Source organism: Drosophila novamexicana, unplaced genomic scaffold, assembly GCF_003285875.2.
Source record: "Drosophila novamexicana strain 15010-1031.04,08,12 unplaced genomic scaffold, DnovRS2.1 tig00000193-arrow-pilon, whole genome shotgun sequence".
Classification (NCBI taxonomy): Eukaryota; Metazoa; Arthropoda; class Insecta; order Diptera; family Drosophilidae; genus Drosophila; species Drosophila novamexicana.
The window spans coordinates 9,572,381-9,598,144 of NW_020824787.1; the positions used below are offsets into that span (position 1 = coordinate 9,572,381).

The window sequence follows — 25,764 nt, forward strand, 5'->3', positions numbered from 1 at the left end:
TAATTTGCCTTCAACATGATAGGGACATAATTTAAACAAATTTATTAGGCGCGCATGTCTAGCATTATTTCCAAGTAAACACATCTCGACTGCGATGCGGATGTGCCTGATGGAAACACTGAAAAGCGATGTGTAAATAGTAGCGATAACAAATGCGATTCATTTCGAGTTCAAGGGTTGCAGTGATAAGATATCGAGCGTCTATCGTTCGCCCACCACACGTATATTAAATCTTGTATTAAAAAAAGTTATTCTGCTTAAGTGGGCCATGAATTCGGCAACAAAGGTATGTTTAAAGCAGTCGCAGCTAATTGGTTGCGTCTCAAGCGGCTTTCGGAATCATAAAGCGGCATTTTATTTGTTCGGAAAATTGGCGGCTGTGCGTCTCTGTCAGTTCGTCTCACTCCTTCGGCAACGAATGATAGCGAAATTTGTTTGCTTTATGGGGCGAGAAGGCGCGTTTGTTTTGAATTTGCAACGCATGCAAGCACGAACAACAGCTGCCACAAATGCATCTAAAATTTTGTCCAATTGTCTGCGCAGGTTGGGGAGATTTTCACGGCAGCGGGTCAAGCATTCAGCAGGCTCGGCGATTTGACAATGCAATTACATCCAAATGCGGAATCTCCGTCCGGGTAAGTGAGAGTCGGCTGCAATAACGTAGGAGAATCGGCGCTAATAAACCCCAAACTGATTTCATGTTCCCTCGCTATGCCACGCGCACAGTAAATGGACAGACGAGGAAATCGACATGTTACACTCGTCCATAATGCGCTTCTCGGACGATCTGAGTAAAATCAGTCTAAGCATTAAAAATCGCACAGTGTAAGTCAAAACATAGCGAGAGAACATGACCTAGCCTAGCACAGTTGTTCAAGCAGAATCTTTGCTTTCTCCTTGCAGCTCCCAAATTAGACAAGCTCTAAAGAAGAAGGCGTTCGAGGATGCTGGTATACCGGCAAAACAGGTGCCCGTTCAGCAGGTGCAACACGTCATACAAACAGTTCAGCAATTGCCCATTGTCCAGCAACATCACGTATTCAAGTCACACATCATACAACAACAGCCGCAGCCGCAGCAGCAAACCAAGCAGATCATATTGCAGCCACAGACAACAACGACAACTGTCACTATCAAACAGTTTCAGCAAATGCAGCAGCAGAAGGCCGCTGCCCTGGCTGCTGCACAGGCAGCTGCAGCTGCCAATGCGCCAACCATCACAGAAAACATCATCATACAGCAACCCACATCAACGACAGCCGTGGCGGTGCAACAGCCGCAGCAACAGCAGCAGCAACCACACGCAGTCGTGGCAACGTCTGCGACACAACAGATTATTGTGCCTGCCGCCACCACAGTATTGTCGCCAAGTGCAGCAGTTGGCGCCGTTGTGGTTGCCGACGATGTTGTCAGCACAACATCCACACCAACAACAGCAACAAATGCGGGCCTGAAGTGTGGGCCCGATGTATCGATGACCCTTAATCGGATCAACGTGCAGGAGAATGAGGTCGACGTTGAGGAGTGCCTTCCCGCGGAGGTTGTCAAGCTGGACTTTGTCAGCGAGGAGGTGGCAGGGTGAAGTTTGCTCGCAGCCAATGCTGAAGCATCGCCCGGCCTGGTCGAGGACTTCTATTACTAGTAATAATGTTAAAACAGCTCCAGAATTACATAAAAGTAAATCCCTTATATGGCAGACCACACTGGCCTCAACTGTTAAATGTTTTCAAATTTGATATACCTTCTATTTAACTCTGAAATCGTAATTTAATGACGCATTGTAAAAGTGAAAGCATAATGTCTAAACTGCCACGAAATGTTTAGATGAGTTTTCTTGTATGAAAATGTAACAATAGAGACATGTATTAAATTGTTTGCTGCACCTAGATCTAAATTTAAGAAGAGATTCAATAGTGCAAAGTACATAAATTTCTTGTAAGTTGAATGAAATGAATAAATGAGCATAACAATAACTTACAACTTTTCATATGATCGAATGAAAATTATTGAATTACTTTTTTATTAGCAGAAAGCCTGATTAATAACGTAATGCGTGGTTATTTCTAATCTCTCAGATGCACAACATATGTGATATTTAAACTACAGATGATATATAATAAGAAACACTAGCTAGATTGCAAGTTATATTATCACGGTTTATATATTGCCCTTGGAAACAATTGAAATTTTGCTTGCAATCTGAGCTGCATACCAATTTTGGTTTGATACAGTTGGCTAACATAAAATATATATGCTCCTCCGTTAACAGTATGTTAATGTTGCTCCACAGTTAACAGCATGTTTACGTGCGTATGTAAATAAAATAATTGCAGTGTGTTTAGACGCATATTATTTGCAGAGCAAAAATGAGGATAAAGTACTTGCTAATAGTGTGCATGTACTTTATTGGATCTCTGGCATACAGACCAGTAGTAATAATCCATGGTATACTGTCGGGAGCCGAATCTATGACACTTCTGGTGCGACATATCGAGAAGGTAAGTGGGACTTTTCTTTGTTATTGTTTATGCCCCCTATGGCGAGTTCAAAGTCAACCCGACAACGCAATAAAAGATTTCCTGAATTTTCTTTTTTCTATTTAGCTGCATCCGGGTACAGTTGTGTACAATTGTGATAAGTTCAGTGGTTGGTCCAGCCTGGAGAATGCCTGGTGGCAAGTGGAACAGATCAGGGACTACATAGGTAAGCGAACGTACCATTAAAACAGTTCTATTTATTGATTTGTTTTACCTTAGGCCAAATCGGAAAGCTACATCCAGAAGGGATCATCGTCCTAGGTTTGTTTTCATTAGATATGTATATATAAATATATGTATAAGTGCATTTTTAATACTGCACAGGCTACTCTCAAGGAGGACTCTTGGCAAGGGCGGCAATACAAAGTCTACCCAATCACAATGTGAAAACCTTTATATCGTTATCATCACCCCAAGCGGGTCAATACGGAAGTATATAAACATTAACCAATTTAAACATATATGGGATCAGTTATTAGATATACTGAGTTGTCTTATCTTTACAGCTAGTTTCTTGCACCTAATCTTTCCGGATCTTGCGGCGAAGACGGCCTTTGAACTATTTTACTCTAGGGTGGGTCAACACACATCCGTGGGTGGCTACTGGAACGACCCGCATAAGCAAGAATTATACATGAAATATAGTGAATTCTTGCCATTGATTAATAATGAGAAGATGAGCTCCAATTCAACAACTTTTAAAATGGGCATGGAACGGCTTAATAAACTAGTTCTAATCGGAGGACCCAATGATGACGTTATTACGCCTTGGCAGTCCAGGTAAGATATTTGATATGATTAACATAGTGAACCATAGTGAATCATTTGATTTTCAGCCATTTTAGCTATTTTAATGAATCATTGGATGTGGTCCCGTTTTATAAGCGAACAATATACATGAATAACTCCATCGGCCTGAAAACCTTGTTGGAAGACGAACGACTTATTATTATTGTCAAGCCCAATGTACATCATCTCTCGTGGCACACCAACAAGAGAGTTATCAATGAGGTTATAATGCCATATCTGGATTGAACAGATTTATCTAAAGCGAGCAGAAGGCTGTGATTGGAATGGTTAAACATTCAATTTTGAACTGATACGAATAAGAGTGCACAATACACCGTACAGGTGTATATGACCTAAAAGCTGTATACTGTCCGCTTTCTTAGAACAATTGACTACTTAAATATGGGGTTCTTATTGTAACAAATAGCAAATATTTTGAATGGTATACGCAATATTTTACTGGAGATTAAGACTACAATCGAATAAATAATGTTTCGACGAAAGAAAGTTTATATTTTTGTATTCAAAGTGCTACATTAATATTAAAGGGACATTAACTGATTGGAATCATTTGATTGTATTAATATATGTATATAGGCGAAAAAGAAACGGTACTTACATACATACGCAGATGCCGTTAGTTGCGCGCGCTTTAGCATTTAAAGACATTGCTTTTGAATGATTAAACGCACTTGTCATAAACATTTTTTTTATTGAATGCAAACACTACACTACACAAGCACACACCAAAAAAAATTAAAAGAAAAATGCGAGTGGAGCTCTCTTTTTAATTTAAGAAGCGCTACCGTACCGAAGAAGCCATTTTTTTCTTGCGAATTGCGCGCTTTAGAACTTCACGCCAAACAAACTACTGCATATACATATCACTTTTGAATGATTTAACTTAATTGTCATTAATAAATTTGTAGTGCAATTGAATGCAAACACAACACTAAATACACTAAACAATCACACGAAAAAAAAATTTAAAAAAAAAGGCAAATTGTTCACGGAGCTCCCTCCAAATTTAAGCAGCGCTGCCGTACTTTGTATGAACGAACCATTTTTTTTTTGCAAATTGCGCGCGCTTAAGAATTCCACGCCGTACCGACTACTACATATATTGCTTTTGAATGATTAAACTTATTTTGAATAAAAAACATTTTGCGAAATTGAATGCAAACAGCCGCTATATAAGCACACGAAAAAAAATTAAAAAAAAAGGCAAATTGTTCACGGAGCTCCCTCCAAATTTAAGCAGCGCTGCCGTACTTTGTATGAACGAACCATTTTTTTTTGCAAATTGCGCGCGCTTAAGAATTTCACGACATACCAGCTACTGCATATATTGCTTTTGAATGATTTAACTTATTTTGCATTAAAAACATTTTGCGAAACTGAATGCAAATATCAGCTATTTAAGCACACGAAAAAAAATGTAAAAAAAGGCAAATTGTGGATGGAGCTCCCTCCAAGTTTAAGCAGCGCTGCCGTACTTTGTATGAAGAAGCCATCTTATGCGTTGCTAACTGCGCGCGCTTAAGAATTCCACGCCGTACCGACTACTACATATGTACATATATTGCTTTTGAATGATTAAACTTATTTTTCACTAATACATTTTATTGGTATTCAGTGCAGACACAACACTGAATACAAACTACACAAAAAACACACGAACAAAATAAAAAAAAAAATATATACGCTGTAGAGCAGCCTCCATAATTTAAGAAGCGCTGCCGTACGTTGTATGCACTATTTTTTTTTTTTTTGCAAATTGCGCGCGCTTAGAACTTTACGACAAATTAACTACTAAATTTATGTTTCCGTAATACACTTCAGACAAATTGAAACAGACACAGCAATAAGTTTATATTTATGAATTGTGAAGTTAACTTTAAACACAACACTTAATATAAGCTACATACTTAATTCACGAAGAATGCATTAGTGCAGTTCACGTTTGACCAGATCATATTAAAATGTAACCAGCGTTGCCATACTTTGTGTTTGTGAACAAGCCATTTGTTCTCTGCTAAGTGCGCGCGGTTTCCTTTTTGCCTCTAAGCAATTAAATTGGCATATTGGTTGTATACGAATGGAAGTGGTTTTAATTAATAAATAATAGTGAAATGAATTAAAAGCACAACTTTTTATCGAAGGAACATTATCTACACATTTAAACAATTCACTAAGCCTGGATTAGTTGCACCTCTGCATTGAGCAGCGTTGCCATGCTTTAATTTGTGAAAAATCAGCGCTGTTATTTGGTAGTCGATCAGAACGCTGCATCACGCGCAACAGTTGTAATAATTTTATTTTTGAGTGTCTTTTAATAACTATATTTTAAAAATAACAAATATGGCAGACACACCATAAATGACAATATTTAAACATTAACAATTGTCCATTAAAGTAAAATACATTGCTTAATCAACGCAATTTCTGAAGGGAAAAAGTTGATTCGCGGTAAAACGGTAAAATTATGTCAGGCAGCGCGCGCAGTTACTGTAATATTTGTGTTGGTGAAGTGTTTACGCGGCTCGTGTCGTACGTTACACGACTGCGCCCCTCGGTCGGTTGGGCGGGAGGTGGGATGCAGCCCATTGCATCGGGATTCGCGCGAAAAAAAAAAAATTAAAAAAAATCTTATCCGTTATAAAGTGTAATATTCGTGTTGGTGAAGTGTCTACGCGGCTCGTGTCGTACGTTATACGACTGCGCCCCTCGGTCGGTTGGGCGGGAGGTGGGATGCAGCCCATTGCATCGGGATTCGCGCAAAAAAAAATTTGTAAGAAATCTTATGCGTTATAAAGTGTAATATTCGTGTTGGTGAAGTGTCTTCGCGGCTCGTGTCGTACGTTATACGACTGCGCCCCTCGGTCGGTTGGGCGGGAGGTGGGATGCAGCCCATTGCATCGGGATTCGCGCAAAAAAAAATTTGTAAGAAATCTTATGCGTTATAAAGTGTAATATTCGTGTTGGTGAAGTGTCTTCGCGGCTCGTGTCGTACGTTACACGACTGCGCCCCTCGGTCGGTTGGGCGGGAGGTGGGATGCAGCACATTGCATCGGGATTCGCGCGAAAAAATAAACTTTAAAATAACTCTCAAGCATTATAAAGTGAGAACACTATAATCAACACTTTATATAGGAGTAATTATCTAAAAGTGCAACATATATAGCTAAATTTATATTAAAATTTAAGCTGAGCTGCCATGCGCTGTGCTCGCGAAAAACGGTAAAAGCGATGTACCGCCAGCCCGCGCAATAATTATGAATGTCTTTTTTTGTCGAATAACCTAAAGCAACTTTTAAAATTGAATTTTAAGCATTACAAATGTGGCAGACAGACTCTCAACGATGCTATATACCCATTTAAAATAGAACATAAAAGTGACTGAAGTTTATATTAAAATTTAAACAGCGCTTTCCTACTTTGCGTTCGAGAAGGCACCACACTGATTTTTTGTGTATCGATAACAAGCTGCACGGGCAGCTGTTTTTTGTGTATCGATAACAAGCTGCACGGGCAGCTGATTTTTTGTGTATCGATAACAAGCTGCACGGGCAGCTGATTTTTTGTGTATCGATAACAACCGGTACGGGCGCGTTAGTTGTGAAATTCTCATTTGTAGAAGGGCCGAAAGTAAACTTTTAAAACATATTTTGAGCATTATAAACATGGCAGACGTCGATACAGCTGAAAAGGATGCGGACAATATTATACGCATAATGGTAGCCACTGACAATCATTTAGGCTACGCTGAGAAGGACACCGTACGCGGCGAAGATAGTTTTACGGCGTTTGAGGAAATACTTGAACTGGCAGTGTCCGAGGATGTGGACATGATATTGCTAGGAGGTGACTTATTTCACGATTCAGTGCCTAGCCAAAATTCGATGTACAAGTGAGTGAACACTATTGATAGAATTTCAATAACTAAATAAACATTACATTCACTTTCAGATGCATTGAATTGCTGAGGCGCTATACGTTTGGGGACAAGCCCGTATCGTTGGAGATATTAAGTGATCAGTCTCATTGTTTCCACAACGCCGTCAACCAGTCGGTTAACTATGAGGATCCAAATCTGAATATTTCTATACCAGTGTTTTCTATACATGGCAATCATGACGATCCCAGTGGTTTCGGTCGATTAAGCTCCTTAGATTTGCTTAGCTCAACGGGCTTGGTGAACTACTTTGGACGCTGGACTGATCTTACTCAGTTGGAGATTAGTCCGATTCTCATGCGCAAGGGCGAAACAAAGTTGGCACTGTATGGACTTAGTCACATTCATGACGCTCGCTTGGTGCGTATCTTTACGGACTTTCAAGTGACCATCAATTGTCCCAAAGAGTCTGAGGAAGATTGGTTCCATTTGATGGTTGTGCACCAGAACCGTGCAGATCGTGGGCCCAAGAACTATCTGCCCGAGGAGCTTTTGCCTGCGTTTCTAAACTTGATTATTTGGGGTCACGAACACGATTGCCGCATTGACCCTGAAGTGAATGCTTTGCGTGATTTCTACGTTTCCCAGCCGGGCTCTTCGGTGGCCACCTCCCTGGCTAAGGGAGAGTCGATTAAAAAGCACGTGGGTCTACTGGAGATATACAAAACTAAGTTTCATCTCAAGCCACTGCCGCTGCAAACTGTGCGCCCCTTTATATTTGATTCTATTGATATTGATAGCATAGCTACAAAATTGAATCTAAAGCAGGGCGATGCCTCTATAAAGGTATGTGATTTCGCCAAAAACCGTGTCGAGGCCATGATCGAGGAGGCCAAAAGCTTGCTAACGGGACACCCAAAACAACCGACGCTGCCGCTGATACGCCTACGTCTGCGTTACACTGACGAGACGCACATGTTCAATACTATTCGATTTGGCCAAATGTTTAGCACACGTGTTGCTAATGTGGCGGACGTTGTAAAGTTTGAGAAGCTAACCAAACGAGCGAATAAGGATAAGATTAATGTAGACAGGGATGCTATGCAGCGCGTAATGGTAGGGAACTTCCCTTTAACTTAAAGTTGCCCTTAAAAATAAACTGTTATTTTAGGAGGTAGACAACACGGCGCGCGTCGAGGAATTGGTAGATCGTTATTTTGAGGAAGTCAAGGATAAAAATCCGCTCAAGCTGCTACACTCAAAGGCGTTGGCGGAGGTTACCTATCGCATGGTAGAGCGCTCCGACAATAATGCAGCGGATCATATTTTCAAGTTTGTTAATTCCCCTACAAGCAAAACTGCAATTTCTGTAAACATTTTAATTGCAGGTTTTACAATGAAAAGGCCGTTGAACATTTAATGGAAACGCTGCCCTCTATTGAGAATATAAATGATGAACTTGAGAATTTTAGGCTGCGGTATAAGGCGGATGATCTACTTAAAATGCTAGATGCTTCTGATCTCAAGACAGGTGCATATGCTTCTACTGCTGGCAGCAAGACGATTAATAAAGATGCGAATTCGTCTCTTGCGCCAAAGCCATCTACTGCCAAGGCTTCTGGGCGCGGTGCTAGTCGAGTAGGTGCCGCGCGTGGTCGAGGAACAGCTGCGTCTACTAGTGTAGCAACAACTCCCGCTAAGCCTAAATTGAATGTGTCCGTTAACACAAGAGTAAGCTCACTTAGATATATTGTATTTTATTCTCGCTATTTTTTTGTTTTTTGCCTCGAACAGAATTCATCGAACGAACCACAAGGGCTTATGGACGCCTATAACAAGGGCCGTAGAAATAAAGGCAAAGTAGTCTACGTTGTATCTGATGATTCCGACTAACAGGTACTTAACGATGTTTTACATTTTACCTTTTATGTCCTAATACACATTTATTATGTTGCCAGACGGCTCGCTACTAATAATCAGTTTCAATTATTCTACATGCATTCGACGTAATTACCAAAAAAAAAAAAAAAAAAACTGGAAATACTCGCAATACGTGTTGGCTATTCTGTTGCGTCTACTTTATATATAAAGAACAATCAGTTTATTACGTACTTTGGAAATATATGTGAAGACCGAATTTCTTCTTTAAAGACCGTGATTTTTTAAACTGCGTATTGTGTATATCGACAAAATTTTGATTTTCTCTGGGATGTATTTCAATTTGCGTTTAGGTGTTATTTGTTGAAAAACAAATTATTTACAAAACTTAATACTTTTTATTATTTTATGCAAACCACTTGACAATAACTGGGTGCTATGTGTCGTGCACCATGTCCCTAATGTTAAGATATATTACACTTAAACATAAAGCTACAATATATGTTAGGGCCTGTCCAATACGCATGAATATCAAGGATGTTCCTCGCTGCGTTCGGTTCGGCTGGGTTCTTTGGTAGTTTAGCTGCATCGGCTTTGACGGATAACGACTTTTAAGCACTAATACATGTACACACACTACCATACGCACACGAAACTTGAATAACGACTGGAGCTCTTTGTCTACTGCTGATGATACTCGTAGTAATACCGATATGGATCCACTGGGGAGCTTCCGCCGGCAGCTGTAACGCCTACGCCGGCATTTGTTTTTGAGACGGGCCGGATGACATAGGTGTTGCGTCTGAAAGTTTTGATTAAGATTGATTTGCAATTCTTGCTGCTTTCGGGGATCAGTTACCTGTTGTGTTCGCCAGCATGCACTTGGAAGCTGGTCTCTTCGCTGTGATCATGTGAAAAGAGCTTCTTAAGCGCTATTATGCCCGCTATGGTGAGGGCCACTTTACTGATTACCAGCGCCTTGCCGGCAATAGCGGCCAGCGCCTTCAGGCCCAGTGGTCCGGCAATGCCCATTGCTGTTAGCAGCGCAGCAATCACATACTTGATGTGTCCACCATCTTTTTGCTTCTTTTTCTTGTGCTCGCGACCGACGCCCACATCCAAATCCAAGTCCATGTCGATCTTCAGCGCATGCGTGCGCATTAGTTTGTCGGCCTTGGCTAGCAGAGCGCGATCGAGGGGCGCCAGGTTACCAAATTGCCGGGCATCGGTGAGCGAACCGATGACGCTGTCGGTCTCGCTTTGGTTCTGCTTCTCAAGCATCAGACCGTCCACGATTTTAATGCTGTCCTGATCCAAAGCACGCGATAAAGCTTGCAGCGCTTTCTTCTTTAGACATCCAATAAAGTCGTTTTTCTCTTGGCATTCTTCGTAAACACGTCGAGCCAAAGTCAGCTCTGGTCCCAGTCCCCAATCGCTGGTGCCTGCCGAGGTCGGAGAAGGATCGGCAATGCTATGCCGGCGCGGTCGCTGGATTTTGGTAGTGGCAGCCTGGACGCCAGCTCCAATGTTGGCGGCACACGCCAGGAGCAGCAACCACTCGAGACGCGTCATTGTAGTGGCGTTGGCGTCTACAGATGTATCTAATTAATATCCCGCTGCAAATCCACTCCACTTGCTACCAAACGCTAGCGATCTTCGAATGCTACTCCAGCGAAAACGCTGTTCGCCCGTTGCTTTTATAAATTGGCCATTTGCTGGGCATTCAAATGGAAAGAATTGGCGTGCGTCAACGGGAGGAGTCTGCCGCAGGGGCTGTAGATTTTAAATGGCTTAAACTGTAGCAGCCACTGGTGTTTTCCAATTAAAATTAGCCATATTTTGTTTTATGCGTTTTTCGAATTTGCGTTTTCTTTAAATGGTATAATCGGCGTTGGAGTTATAGCCTGACATGTATTCGTTATTTGCTCAGCCATGGATGGGATGCTGGTGCTCATTCATGCTCAGATCGCATTCGTGCTGGTGCACTGATTCCGCTGGTCACCAGATAGTTACGCTTTTAAACTTCTCTTGCTCCTCTCGCTGTCGTAAATCTATTTGGATATTCGGGTCTTTTGCGAAAGTCTAAAACATAGATCTCAGTCTAAGTTAAAGATTGATTTTAAAAATAGTAAATCAAAATTTTGGCAGTTTTTCAGAATTCCACTACGAATTCGGATCGATAGCACAAAAAGCCAGATGATGCCAACAACTTTTGAAACTAACAAATCAAAACGGTAAACTGCATCGAAGTGCATCATGAAAATCCAATGCATTTTTATGATGCGTGCCATAGCATAATTAAACTTCCATGCAGCTAGCCATGGTCCCTCCTATCGTTGCTGCTTGTAATTCCATAGACAACAATACATATGAATGAGGATAGAAGCTCGCAGTGAATCGGTTAGGTTAGCCCAATCATACCCACTGCAAAAGCGACGATGCTGTGAGCTGGCTGCACATTTGGTGCAGTGGCCCAGTGGGTGAAATTGAGTTGAGTACAGTTAAAAAATTTTCTTTTCGCTGGCAGCTTGCGCACCGACTGTAAAAATCATGCACGAAAATATCTTATGAGTCTGGTATGCGCAGAGGAAAGCGGCCCCCGGGGAAAGAATCTAGATGATTGCCAGCTGGTGACAGTTATTACTGTATACGTGGTGAAAAGTGTTGGAGACACTTTCGACTGCCAAGATAGTTGCATTTTATTCGATACAATCCACAAATACGTTTGTCTCAAATGCGAAAGTATGTACAAGTTATGGTACACAAGCGTATTTATCTGAGTCGAATTTAAAAAAAATATGTTTTTTATGTCCTTGCAGAGGTTATTATATTTTATCGTGAAAGTAAATTGAAACGCGTAGAAGAAGACATTTCCTATTTTCTGATTAGTATTAACAGTCGAGTCGACATAACCATGTCCGTCTGAGTTATTCTATGGAAACTAGTCAATTAGAGTGCATAATTGGAAAAATGAAACGAGCTCACCTTCATTTGTTTTATATGTATTTATATGTACATATACATACCTATTCTTAGGAATATGCCGAATACTTATATGTAACTCATGTCGGGTGTTCACACATTTTCACAAAAAAACCCTCAAAGTATTTTGCGAAAAGGCATTAAAATAAGATAAATATCCATGCTTTTATATTGTTGAATGTATGTACCTAGTATACCATAAAAACACATCATCTCATAGTTGTAAGGCAGCCACGCACACGAAATCCTGTGCTCAAGAGGGCGTAAATAATTTAATACATCAAGAAAATTGGAAATGAAAGTTTCTTTGTTTTGGCTTGGCCGCAGATAACTTTTAGTTTCAATACTCGTAGATAGTCGAAGCGTGCTGGGGAGACGGGAGAGCGAAAATAATCGTACGATTTATTTGCACATTTTGCGAGTGTGTTCAAGCTCCTTCGAGCTCTTATCGTCAATAATCATCATATGCTCAAATTTTTGGTCGCTTAATTGGAAAATTGTTGTTTCTGTGGCTGCGTAGTGAACATTACGCCTGAGCGATTGGGTGATTGGATAGCCGGATGATTGGATGATTGGTTGAGCTTCTGAGTGCGTTTGATTGATGAGTCGATGGCCAGAGCTGCGTACTGAACGGACATCATTTTGTGGCATTGTTGTGATAATATTTGCTATGCCGCAATTTGATTGGCATGCCGTCCAAGTAGTCAAAAAGTTTCTGGCTCCGATGATACCTCGCGATTGCGCAAAAGCAGTGCCGAGTAGAGGGCTGAGGGTGGAATATCATTTCATATTTCATCATATTTCATAACATTGCTTGGCACAACAGTATGTGGGCGTCAACGAACTTACCGCAAATCTAAAATGGCGCCCAAGCTCAAATCCTTAGGGTTCGGTTCACCACTGGAGCCCTTTGAAGTTTGCTCAGAATGGCGACCGAGTGTGCCTTCACCTGCAGCGCACTTTAGTGTGCACAATGTTGGAAAATGAAAATGGTTTATCAAAAGAAGGCGAAACCACAAAGAAAATCTCAGCGGCAGCTGTACTTACATACATAAATACATACATACATAAAATCATCAAGTCCTCCATTTGCCCGTATCCCGTATCTTCGTCATGTTTGCACCTTTTGGGCCCTTCTTTCTGTATGGCAAGAATGCCGCAGACGACTTTGTTCTATCTCTTAGCTCTTTGGCTCTGTTGACTGCGGTTCGCTCGCAGTTTTCCATTTTCCAATTTCAACAACTACCGGCAAAGTTTTCACATTTTAAATTTTGGTTGGTTTGCTTTTTGTGCTAAGTTTTTTTTTTGTCCTCTTATTTTATCTTTTCTTGCTTTCCGTGCTTAAGGCTTCTCATGTTTTTCGTATTCTAGACTGTTTCCTCCTATTTACTTAGGTGTTGGAGTATTTCCCAACTCCCTAAAATAAATAAAACTACATACTTTTCATCCAAACAATACATTAGTTACGTATACTCCAAGACACTTAAGGTACGGAAAAAATAAATAATTTAATTTGTTTTTAAATAATTGAATGAGGTTTTCCAGCGTTCACTTGTGTATTTTCCTTAAAAGTGTTTTAAGCAAGAAAGAAGGCCAGAAAAGATTGCTTATGTTATAAGATGTTATCTAGTTTAACAAAACGGTATTATGAACATGTGTAAAATGTTCAAAATTATGCCAATGCCATATATTTTCGACTGTAGCTCACATTTGAAATTCATGCATCTCCTACCCGCATTATTTCAATGCAATTTATGAGAGGAAGCTGATGTAAGTTTTTGGCTTTGCATTTGATCAGGCGACAGGTGCCACAAAGCAGGCACTCTACAAAGTCGAATTATAACTAGCATATGGAAAATAGCGAGTTCCTATTTGCAATCTTAACATGTGCCCAACTTCCTGTGGAGTTAGGCTGGAAAAATATTTTGTTTGTGTTGTGGGTGGGTACGCAAAATAAATTGTTGCAAATACAAACAAAAATATAATTTTTGTTAGCTCCCACACAGACGCACATATTTATGGCATGCCGGCACGTACGCGATATATTGCAACCCAATCGATGGTGGGGGTAGGGAGAAAGTATGAGGGGAGGGGGGCCGCAACGGTTTAATTTATTTGCTAAACTTCGTTTATATCCACCAAAAGGAAACAGAACAGAGAACGTCGCCATGTTGAATGTGCGATGGGTTTAGGTCTTGGCTTTGGGTTTACTTGGGGGTTGGTTTTCAGCGCCATAAAAACGTGGCAGGGTCCCAGACACCCAGGCTAGCTGGGGTGCTTCGTGTACTTTGTGTTTGTTATGCTTGTCAAGCAGTTTACGCATGCGGAGAGCCGGGAGTGAGGCGGAGGGCCGTTTGACTTGGATGTCTAACGATATTTCGATTTTGATATCTTTGGGTGTTATCGTTAAATGTTTGCTCGAAGGGCGAGACGCTCACAATGTGCCATGTTGATTATGGTTACATTTTTGGTATTTACTTTTCATTTCATTTTTTATTTCAGGACCATAAAACCAGCAGGCGGTACAAGCTGCTGACAAGACATATTCCGTATTCATCTTTATCGCTGCCTCTCTTCACACTTTCTCATTTTTTTTTGCTCCAACTTAAATCTTCTGCTTAATCGCAACAGTTCGAATCATGTGTGTGTCTTTTAAATTGGCACTCAAATGTGTCTGGACCATTATATATATTCCACGAAACTAAAACATTGTCTTGGGTAGTTTCAAACTTAAATATGCATGTACATGGCATATATGTTACCTTTTTTTTGACAAGGGTCTCGGCTGCCCTTCAACTGTCATAATTAAAGCTGGAGCAAAACCTTCCGCCTTCATAATTGCCCAAGTATGAACAACTGCGCCTGCGGCTGCTAAAGTCTAGACTAAAAAACTCAAAATTGAGTGCATGATTTGACAGTTGGCACTTGATTGGCACAGAAAGTTGGAAGACTGTGAAAAATACATACTAAGTTAGACATATACTTGTAGCTCTAATCGTTGGGTGGAATCACTTTTATTCAAACCGTTTTTTTGTTGTTGCACATAAGACAGGAAGCTGCCAAAACAAACCGTTATTGGTCGATAAAAAGTCAATTAGCATACGGGTTACAAAGACACTTCACACATATGTCCGATCAGGCCTATTCTCAGGAAGGAAAGGGAGCGCTTCGAATGGAGCTGTGATAAAGCGGCAGCGACACAAGATCAGGCGAGTCACGACTGCTCATTTTGTGATTAATAAGGCTTTTAGGATATTTTATTAAAATGCATATTCGTTGCTCAGATGTCATTTGCGGCCGTCGGCGAATGTTTATGATTTTCATAAACGCTGCGGCCATTTGCCATCGACTTGGTTGCATTTGCATTGCTGCCTCTGATGGCTACCACATCGTGACGTTGTTTTGGTTTTGCTGTTCTTGTACCGCGCCAACGTTGTACGTCATAAATTGTCACCGCGTGGCGAGTGGCAGACCCGACTGCGAGCGCAACCGCAACCGCAAGATGTTGGCTCAGAACGGGCAAAGCTGCGACCGTGTCAGGTGAAGATATTGTATCTGATCGCTGTGCCCGCTGCGGGTCATAAACAAGCGATGCGTGGATGTGGTGCGCGATCCTGGGCGACTTCTTTTATTTTTTCTTTCTTTTGACTTTAATTAAAGCAGTTGCTTGTCTTAAGTTTTGTATCTCGATGGCATGCAAGCACCGCAACCAAAGTAGAAGGGGCAACAATGAGCAAAGCTTTTGGGGCTTAGTATTGGATTCGTTTATCGGTTTATTTAAATTTCTTTGGGGTTTATATTTATGCCTATAATCAGCACATGGAATCCCGTTAAATCGCCTCATAAGGCAGTTCGCCATTTTCCTGCTTATCAGCAGCAGCTGCCCCGCCCACAAAGCAGGGCTGAGTTTTATTGTGGCGCACAGAAATTGGATTTGTAGCAAACACACACACACACACCCACACACACAAAGCGAGAGATACGCATGTATAGCTTGTGTACATATGTATTTCAGTTTATGGCAACTCATATCTGACAGATATAAAAGCACACACCCACTCAAACAACACAACCAAAAACTGCCGCCATTTTGTTTGTGTGTGAGTGTGTGTGTGTATGTGTGTGGGTGTATGTGTAAGCGAATGACGACGACGAAAATGATAATAAAATAACACAAATATGGCAGAAGGAAATGCTCGTTATTCGAGGATTTTCTTTTTATTTTATGTATTCGCCACATAAGCAGCTTAAGTGGCAACACACTCAGACACATACATAGATATATAAACCAATCTATATGAAGAGAAAGAGGGATAGGTGTATTAATGTTTATATAGACGTGTTGTATATATGCATAAGGACGAAAGGATCATGCATAATGCTGACTACAAGGCATGCCGTTGCTGTTGTTGCCTCATGTGCCATAATTTGCAGAAAAGCGCCAGCGAAGGCAACACACTCATACTCAGAACTTTCACTCCCCACTGCTCAACCTAAGAGCCATCGTCATGACAGGCATATAACAAGGATACCATTTTTTTTGGTTGCCTTTCAACCTTGGATTGCGTTCAACGTTTCGAAATGGGAATGGAGATTGGCATGGGCATGGAAATGGGAATGGATCTGGAGGCATATGGGAAAAATGGGTGCATGCCATAAAAACAATAGCGCACATAAATTCTGCACAAATATATACTATGTATATAAAGTATGCAAAAACGAACAAAGAAGTTGGCAATGGGGATACAGCCAGGGGTGTTGCACGCAAAAATGACTGGGAAACTGTGGTACACACACACTCATACACTTACCAAAAATTGTTACGAATAATCATAAAACACGAAGAAGAGTCTGAAAAGTCGTTACACATTTCGTTTGTTTTTTTGCTTGTTATGTTTTTTTTCGCAGTGATTTCGTAGGAATTTTAACGAGGCACAACAAATATGCGTGTGTTTGTGTGTGTATGTGGCTTTGTGCTTGGCCTTTTGTATTTGTACATACGGAACTGCAGATTAAATCTTATGTATATTTGATTAGGAACTTGGCTACCTACACCTACAACTTAGGAAATACGATAGGTTTAATTTTAAATTAAATACTATATCCATAACTCACAAAATTGTTTGATCGATTTTTGAATCCTATATTATTATACTAGTACCTCTTACAGTATAATATGTTATGGCGCAGTTGGCGCAATTTTTAATGTGTATAATGGTTTCAATTACAATTACACGAATCGTTAAAAGAATGCCTGGAGCATTTGATATCACTGTTTATCAATCTTCTACACTTGACGAGGCAGACGGAACAAATGCGACTGCCAGAGACCTTTCACGCTTCTCTGCCGAGGTCACAGATGTTTATATTCGTGCCATCAGCGCTACCAATAATTGGTCATTGGTTCAAGTGGGCAGGTCTGCCCTTCGACCCTTATGTTATGGATATTTCGGGTGTCGTATGTAAGCGCGCAAATAATTGGGATTTTCCGTGTTTTCCGAATGATTTTCCATTTGTGGAGTTGATGATTTCTTCTTGGATGGCCGCTACAAAAATGCGTTAAAATATTGAAATGAAATTGAGTAAGGGATGGGGTCTCTACCCACTCGTTGGGTACGGATAGTGCATGAATTTGTCGTTTCTGTGCGTCAAAAATGTATGCTTTTTAGTTTATTGCCTGGCCATAAGGATAGCAGTGGCTGCTGATGGGGAGGGTTTTGTTGTACAATTTTATGAGTCGACCTCGGGACCTCATGTGCTGGCGATTCTTGGTCAAGTCGACGTGTAATTGGGAATTTATTAGTCGCTGGAGACTCATTTACATTTTTCTTGTGGACAAGGCAACGAGGAGAAGGCATATGAGCGAGCCATCGTGAGTTTATTGACTTTTGGGGTGGCTAGTGCGGGATGAGGTGAAATATTTTGATTGCTAGCGAGCAAACAGAACCAGAAGTAATAATTATCAGTTGTTTAATTTATTACTAGACAAATTTGATTTATGCGAATTGCTGAGCCAGTTTGATAATCGAGGGAGTAGGCTATAAATTGACTGCTGAATGGCCAGCATTGAAAGTTGACTCATGATTGCTATTCAGAAATGGGGAAAGGTATAATACAATAAGTAAAAACAGAGAAATATATTTCTAGACATTCTTTAAACTAGTCAAAGTAAGGAGTAAATACAGCATGAGCTGTTTTGCTAATGTTAGTTCTGTGATTATCTTAATCTTATTAAGCGTGTAACTTGGGGGTTTTTTTGTGACTGTTACTAAAAAAATCAACAACGTCTCCAATTTCCGGCAATTATTTCGACTGTCGGTCGATTTAATTTATTCGTTGCTCAAAATTAAAATCCGGCAAAACAAAGAAATCCCCTTGTCCAAATCGCGACATAGGCGCAGCCCAGCCCCAAAGCCATACCGTACCGAGTGTCCCCTCGTCACCCCCTGCTTTCATTCCAAGCGCAATTGGTTTTCAATTCATGGCCATGTAATCCCTAGCTCCGTGGGATATTTCAGGGATTTATGTTGTTTTTTTGTTGCTGTTTTCCTTTATTCTTAGAGCTGGCAGAGATGTTGGATGGGGACTTGGAGTCGTGAACGATCGGATGGGGGTGTGAAGGGCCGTGTCTGGACGGGAATCCTCTGCATATTATTAGCGAACACTGCGTGACTTCCAGTTGGACTTTTAATCAAATGCACATAATTGCCAAAATAAATCAATCAATTTAACTTGGATGGTCCCAAATTAGAAGTGACGGCTTACTCCCCACCATCGCGACCCCAAATTGCCATGAGGCTCAGCTTAAGGCTCCATAGGTGCCGCACACAAATTACAAATAGATCTTACAATTTTTTGATTATTTTTAATAATCACAATACGAACTGACAACGGACTTAGAGACTCTTACGATTTGGTTTACGTGTCATTTGCAGTACACGGGCTTGATTTAGAGGGGTGGAAGGGCGTGATATTTGTCTTTTGTTAATGCGACGTCTTAAATTTACATAAATATTCGTGTATTATGTGATAGCGATCTCTAACACCCGCTCTCGCACTCTCAGAGCACGTGTACTGTGCTTCTTTCGTCTGGTAATCCGTAAGAGATAATGTCGCAGACACGTTCCGGTTGCTGAATCTGACTTTGTGACCATTATGAAAATGACAAATAGAGCGCAACTGTCTCCCCTAAAATACGATGCAGTTGTAGGGAAGGGACATAACACTGGCTACAATCTGTGCGCACGTGCGAGATTATATCGAAAAGGATTAAATGTAATACTAACACGTGAATGCTTCAATTTCAACACCCATTTTTTAACGTGTGCATAACTTTGTATTATGGATTACAAAGAAATCTTATCATTGATGAATATTTAGCGTCAAAGTATGGTTACTTCCTAAAACTATCAAATGGTTAAACGCCAATTTACGACTTGTTATTTATTCACCATACTAGCGCTAGTGTAATCAACTGACAAGCAAAGCCTAAAGATTATAGTTCTTTTCCATATTAACCCTTTCTACGCCTTAAATTGGCAGAACTTCGCTTGAAACGTTTTTTATGATCCATAATTTCCCAAGCTTTGTTTTTTTTTTATACCCTGAACCCATTAAAAGCCAAATGTATGTAACAGGCAGAAGGAAGCAACTTCGACCGCATAAAGTATATATATTCTTGAGCAGCATAAATAGCTGAGTCGATCTAGCCATGTCCGTCTGTCTGTCCGTCCGTCCGTCCTTCCGTCCGTCCGTATGTATGAACACAAGGATCTCAGAACCTATACCACCCCCATATCTGATTTTCACGAAGTTCGGATTTTTCTTCATGGTTTTCCCTCTAGATGAATCTGACATTCAAATCTGAACACCGATTTTTTGGTCGAAATTCATGTCCAAATCTTACCCCAAGATTCGTATATAGACATGGGTCAAAGATTACCACCCCCATAACTCGGTCAAATCTCATCCGATTTTCACGAAGTTTGGCTTTTTCTTCATGGTTTTCCCTCTAGATTAATGTGGCATTCAAATATCGACACCGATTTTTTGGTCGAAATTCATGTCCAAATCTTACCCCAAGATTCGTATATAGACATGGTTCAAAAATTACCAACCCCATATCTCGGCCATATCTCATCCGATTTTCACGAAGTTTGGATTTTTCTTCATGGATGAATCTGACATTCAAATCTCGACACCGATTTTTTGGTCGAAATTCATGTCCAAATCTTACCCCAAGATTCGTATATAGACATGGGTCAAAGATTACCACCCCCATAACTCGGTCAAATCTCATCCGATTTTCACAAAGTTTGGCCTTTTCTTCATGGTTTTCCCTCTAAATTAATGTGGCATTCAAATCTCGACACCGATTTTTTGGTCGAAATTCATGTCCAAATCTTACCCCAAGATTCGTATATAGACATGGGTCAAAAATTACCACCCCCATATCTCGGCCATATCTCATCCGATTTTCACGAAGTTTGGCTTTTTCTTCATGGTTTTCCATCTAGATTAATGTGGCATTCAAATCTCGACACCGATTTTTTGGTCGAAATTCATGTCCAAATCTTATCCCAAGATTCGTATATAGACATGGGTCAAAAATTACCACCCCCATAACTCGGTCAAATCTCATCCGATTTTCACGAATTTTGGCGTTTTCTTTATGGGTTTCCCTCTAGATTAATCTGGAATTCAAATATGAACATCGATGTTTAGTCGAAATTCATGTCCAAATCTTACCCCAAGATTCGTATATAGACATGGGTCAAAAATTACCACCCCCATATCTCGGCCATATCTCATCCGATTTTAACGAAGTTTGGCTTTTTCTTCATGGTTTTCCATCTAGATTAATGTGGCATTCAAATCTCGACACCGATTTTTTGGTCGAAATTCATGTCCAAATCTTATCCCAAGATTCGTATATAGACATGGGTCAAAAATTACCACCCCCATATCTCGGCCATATCTCATCCGATTTTAACGAAGTTTGGCTTTTTCTTCATGGTTTTCCATCTAGATTAATGTGGCATTCAAATCTCGACACCGATTTTTTGGTCGAAATTCATGTCCAAATCTTACCCCAAGATTCGTATATAGACATGGGTCAAAAATTACCACCCCCATATCTCGGCCATATCTCATCCGATTTTAACGAAGTTTGGCTTTTTCTTCATGGTTTTCCATCGAGATTAATGTGGCATTCAAATCTCGACACCGATTTTTTGGTCGAAATTCATGTCCAAATCTTACCCCAAGATTCGTATATAGACATGGGTCAAAAATTACCACACCCATATCTCGGCCAAATCTCATCAGATTTTCACGAAGTTTGGCTTTCTCTTCATGGTTTTCCCTCTAGATTAATGTGGCATTCAAATCTCGACACCGATTTTTTGGTCGAAATTCATGTCCAAATCTTACCCCAAGATTCGTATATAGACATGGGTCAAAAATTACCACCCCCATAACTCGGTCAAATCTCATCCGATTTTCACGAAGTATGGATTTTTCTTCATGGTTTTCCCTCTAGATGAATCTGACATTCAAATCTGAACACCGATTTTTTGGTCGAAATTCATGTCCAAATCTTACCCCAAGATTCGTATATAGGCATAGATCAAAGATTACCACCCCCATAACTCGGTCAAATCTCATCCGATTTTCACGAAGTTTGGCTTTTTCTTCATGGTTTTCCCTCTAGATTAATGTGGCATTCAAATCTCGACACCGATTTTTTGGTCGAAATTCATGTCCAAATCTTACCCCAAGATTCGTATATAGACATGGGTCAAAAATTACCACCCCCATATCTCGGCCATATCTCATCCGATTTTCACGAAGTTTGGCTTTTTGTTCATGGTTTTTCCCTTAGATTAATGTGGCATTCAAATCTCGACACCGATTTTTTGGTCGAAATTCATGTCCAAATCTTACCCCAAGATTCGTATATAGACATGGGTCAAAATTACCACCCCCATAACTCGGTCAAATCTCATCCGATTTTCACGAAGTTTGGCTTTTTCTTCATGGTTTTCCCTCTAGATTAATGTGGCATTCAAATCTCGACACCGATTTTTTGGTCGAAATTCATGTCCAAATCTTACCCCAAGATTCGTATATAGACATGGGTCAAAGATTACCACCCCCATAACTCGGTCAAATCTCATCCGATTTTCACGAAGTTTGGCTTTTTCTTCATGGTTTTCCCTCTAGATTAATGTGGCATTCAAATCTCGACACCGATTTTTTGGTCGAAATTCATGTCCAAATCTTACCCCAAGATTCGTATATAGACATGGGTCAAAAATTACCATCCCCATAACTCGGTCAAATCTCATCCGATTTTCACGAAGTTTGGCTTACCCCAAGATTCGTATATAGACATGGGTCAAAAATTACCACCCCCATAACTCGGTCAAATCTCATCCGATTTTCACGAAGTTTGGATTTTTCTTCATGGTTTTCCCTCTAGATGAATCTGACATTCAAATCTGAATACCGATTTTTTGGTCGAAATTCATGTCCAAATCTTACCCCAAGATTCGTATATAGACATGGGTCAAAGATTACCACCCCCATAACTCGGTCAAATCTCATCCGATTTTCACGAAGTTTGGCTTTTTCTTCATGGTTTTCCCTCTAGATTAATGTGGCATTCAAATCTCGACACCGATTTTTTGGTCGAAATTCATGTCCAAATCTTACCCCAAGATTCGTATATAGACATGGGTCAAAAATTACCACCCCCATATCTCGGCCATATCTCATCCGATTTTCACGAAGTTTCGCTTTTTCTTCATGGTTTTTCCTCTAGATTAATGTGGCATTCAAATCTCGACACCGATTTTTTGGTCGAAATTCATGTCCAAATCTTACCCCAAGATTCGTATATAGACATGGGTCAAAATTACCACCCCCATAACTCGGTCAAATCTCATCCGATTTTCACGAAGTTTGGCTTTTTCTTCATGGTTTTCCCTCTAGATTAATGTGGCATTCAATCTCGACACCGATTTTTTGGTCGAAATTCATGTCCAAATCTTACCCCAAGATTCGTATATAGACATGGGTCAAAAATTACCACCCCTATATCTCGGCCAAATCTCATCGGATTTTCACGAAGTTTGGATTTTTCTTCATGGATTTCCCTCTAGATGAATCTGACATTCAAATCTGAACACCGATTTTTTGGTCGAAATTCATGTCCAAATCTTATCCCAAGATTCGTATATAGACATGGGTCAAAGATTACCACCCCCATAACTCGGTCAAATCTCATCCGATTTTCCCGAAGTTTGGCTTTTTCTTCATGGTTTTCCCTCTAGATTAATGTGGCATTCAAATCTCGACACCGATTTTTTGGTCGAAATTCATGTCCAAATCTTAGCCCAAGATTCGTATATAGACATGGGTCAAAAATTACCACCCCCATATCTCGGCCAAATCTCATCCGATTTTCACGAAGTTTGGATTTTTCTTCATGGTTTTCCCTCTAGATGAATCTGGCATTCAAATCTCGACACCGATTTTTTGGTCGAAATTCATGTCCAAATCTTACCCCAAGATTCGTATATAGACATGGGTCAAAAATTACCACCCCCATAACTCGGTCAAATCTCATCCGATTTTCACGAAGTTTGGCTTTTTCTTCATGGTTTTCCTTCTAGATTAATGTGGCATTCAAATCTCGACACCGATTTTTTGGTCGAAATTCATGTCCAAATCTTACCCCAAGATTCGTATATAGACATGGGTCAAAAATTACCACCCCCATATCTCGGCCATATCTCATCCGATTTTCACGAAGTTTGGCTTTTTCTTCATGGTTTTTCCTCTAGATTAATGTGGCATTCAAATCTCGACACCGATTTTTTGGTCGAAATTCATGTCCAAATCTTACCCCAAGATTCGTATATAGACATGGGTCAAAAATTACCACCCCCATATCTCGGCCAAATCTCATCCGATTTTCACGAAGTTTGGATTTTTCTTCATGGTTTTCCCTCTAGATGAATCTGGCATTCAAATCTCGACACCGATTTTTTGGTCGAAATTCATGTCCAAATCTTACCCCAAGATTCGTATATAGACATGGGTCAAAAATTACCACCCCCATAACTCGGTCAAATCTCATCCGATTTTCACGAAGTTTGGCTTTTTCTTCATGGTTTTCCCTCTAGATTATGTGGCATTCAAATCTCGACACCGATTTTTTGGTCGAAATTCATGTCCAAATCTTACCCCAAGATTCGTATATAGACATGGGTCAAAGATTACCACCCCCATAACTCGGTCAAATCTCATCCGATTTTCACGAAGTTTGGCTTTTTCTTCATGGTTTTCCCTCTAGATTATGTGGCATTCAAATCTCGACACCGATTTTTTGGTCGAAATTCATGTCCAAATCTTACCCCAAGATTCGTATATAGACATGGGTCAAAGATTACCACCCCCATAACTCGGTCAAATCTCATCCGATTTTCACGAAGTTTGGCTTTTTCTTCATGGTTTTCCCTCTAGATTAATGTGGCATTCAAATCTCGACACCGATTTTTTGGTCGAAATTCATGTCCAAATCTTACCCCAAGATTCGTATATAGACATGGGTCAAAAATTACCACCCCCATATCTCGGCCATATCTCATCCGATTTTCACGAAGTTTGGCTTTTTCTTCATGGTTTTTCCTCTAGATTAATGTGGCATTCAAATCTCGACACCGATTTTTTGGTCGAAATTCATGTCCAAATCTTACCCCAAGATTCGTATATAGACATGGGTCAAAATTACCACCCCCATAACTCGGTCAAATCTCATCCGATTTTCACGAAGTTTGGCTTTTTCTTCATGGTTTTCCCTCTAGATTAATGTGGCATTCAAATCTCGACACCGATTTTTTGGTCGAAATTCATGTCCAAATCTTACCCCAAGATTCGTATATAGACATGGGTCAAAAATTACCACCCCCATAACTCGGTCAAATCTCATCCGATTTTCACGAAGTTTGGCTTTTTCTTCATGGTTTTCCCTCTAGATTAATGTGGCATTCAAATCTCGACACCGATTTTTTGGTCGAAATTCATGTCCAAATCTTACCCCAAGATTCGTATATAGACATGGGTCAAAAATTACCACCCCCATAACTCGGTCAAATCTCATCCGATTTTCACGAAGTTTGGCTTACCCCAAGATTCGTATATGGACATGGGTCAAAAATTACCACCCCCATAACTCGGTCAAATCTCATCCGATTTTCACGAAGTTTGGATTTTTCTTCATGGTTTTCCCTCTAGATGAATCGGACATTCAAATCTGAACACCGATTTTTTGGTCGAAATTCATGTCCAAATCTTACCCCAAGATTCGTATATAGACATGGGTCAAAAATTACCACCCCCATAACTCGGTCAAATCTCATCCGATTTTCACGAAGTTTGGCTTTTTCTTCATGGTTTTCCCTCTAGATTAATGTGGCATTCAAATCTCGACACCGATTTTTTGGTCGAAATTCATGTCCAAATCTTACCCCAAGATTCGTATATAGACATGGGTCAAAAATTACCACCCCCATATCTCGGCCATATCTCATCCGATTTTCACGAAGTTTGGCTTTTTCTTCATGGTTTTTCCTCTAGATTAATGTGGCATTCAAATCTCGACACCGATTTTTTGGT

At 40.4% G+C, this 25,764-nt stretch overlaps 4 protein-coding genes across 6 annotated transcripts; 3 read left to right on the forward strand and 1 right to left on the reverse strand.

Moving 5' to 3' along the window:
• The first annotated feature begins 198 nt into the window (after window positions 1–198).
• Window positions 199–1,951, forward strand: LOC115759060 (inner centromere protein A). 2 transcript variants are annotated; one of them, XM_030699887.1, is made up of 4 exons: window positions 269–286; window positions 544–635; window positions 727–825; window positions 904–1,951. In XM_030699887.1, exons 1-4 carry the CDS (start codon window positions 269–271, stop codon window positions 1,580–1,582), a joined length of 888 nt encoding a protein of 295 aa, XP_030555747.1. In that variant the 3' UTR covers window positions 1,583–1,951. The 2 variants fall into 2 exon arrangements, with proteins under 2 accessions (XP_030555748.1, XP_030555747.1); XM_030699888.1 differs by lacking the exon at window positions 727–825 and having other exon boundaries at window positions 199–286.
• A 373-nt stretch (window positions 1,952–2,324) lies between these two features.
• LOC115758570 (lysosomal thioesterase PPT2 homolog) lies at window positions 2,325–3,832 on the forward strand. Its single transcript, XM_030699282.1, has 6 exons — window positions 2,325–2,498; window positions 2,604–2,703; window positions 2,757–2,798; window positions 2,862–2,969; window positions 3,044–3,317; window positions 3,374–3,832. Exons 1-6 carry the CDS (start codon window positions 2,367–2,369, stop codon window positions 3,570–3,572), a joined length of 855 nt encoding a protein of 284 aa, XP_030555142.1. The 5' UTR covers window positions 2,325–2,366; the 3' UTR covers window positions 3,573–3,832.
• Window positions 3,833–6,949: 3,117 nt separating this feature from the next.
• Window positions 6,950–9,359, forward strand: LOC115758601 (double-strand break repair protein MRE11). Of its 2 annotated transcripts, none has more exons than XM_030699324.1 (6): window positions 6,950–7,236; window positions 7,296–8,337; window positions 8,393–8,553; window positions 8,610–8,952; window positions 9,016–9,117; window positions 9,180–9,359. In XM_030699324.1, exons 1-5 carry the CDS (start codon window positions 7,010–7,012, stop codon window positions 9,112–9,114), a joined length of 1,872 nt encoding a protein of 623 aa, XP_030555184.1. In that variant the 5' UTR covers window positions 6,950–7,009; the 3' UTR covers window positions 9,115–9,117; window positions 9,180–9,359. The 2 variants fall into 2 exon arrangements, with proteins under 2 accessions (XP_030555184.1, XP_030555185.1); XM_030699325.1 differs by having other exon boundaries at window positions 9,313–9,350.
• A 173-nt stretch (window positions 9,360–9,532) lies between these two features.
• Window positions 9,533–11,173, reverse strand: LOC115758856. Its single transcript, XM_030699643.1, has 2 exons — window positions 9,959–11,173; window positions 9,533–9,901 (listed from the first exon to the last, which is right to left on the reverse strand). Exons 1-2 carry the CDS (start codon window positions 10,669–10,671, stop codon window positions 9,781–9,783), a joined length of 834 nt encoding a protein of 277 aa, XP_030555503.1. The 5' UTR covers window positions 10,672–11,173; the 3' UTR covers window positions 9,533–9,780.
• Window positions 11,174–25,764: the final 14,591 nt, after the last annotated feature.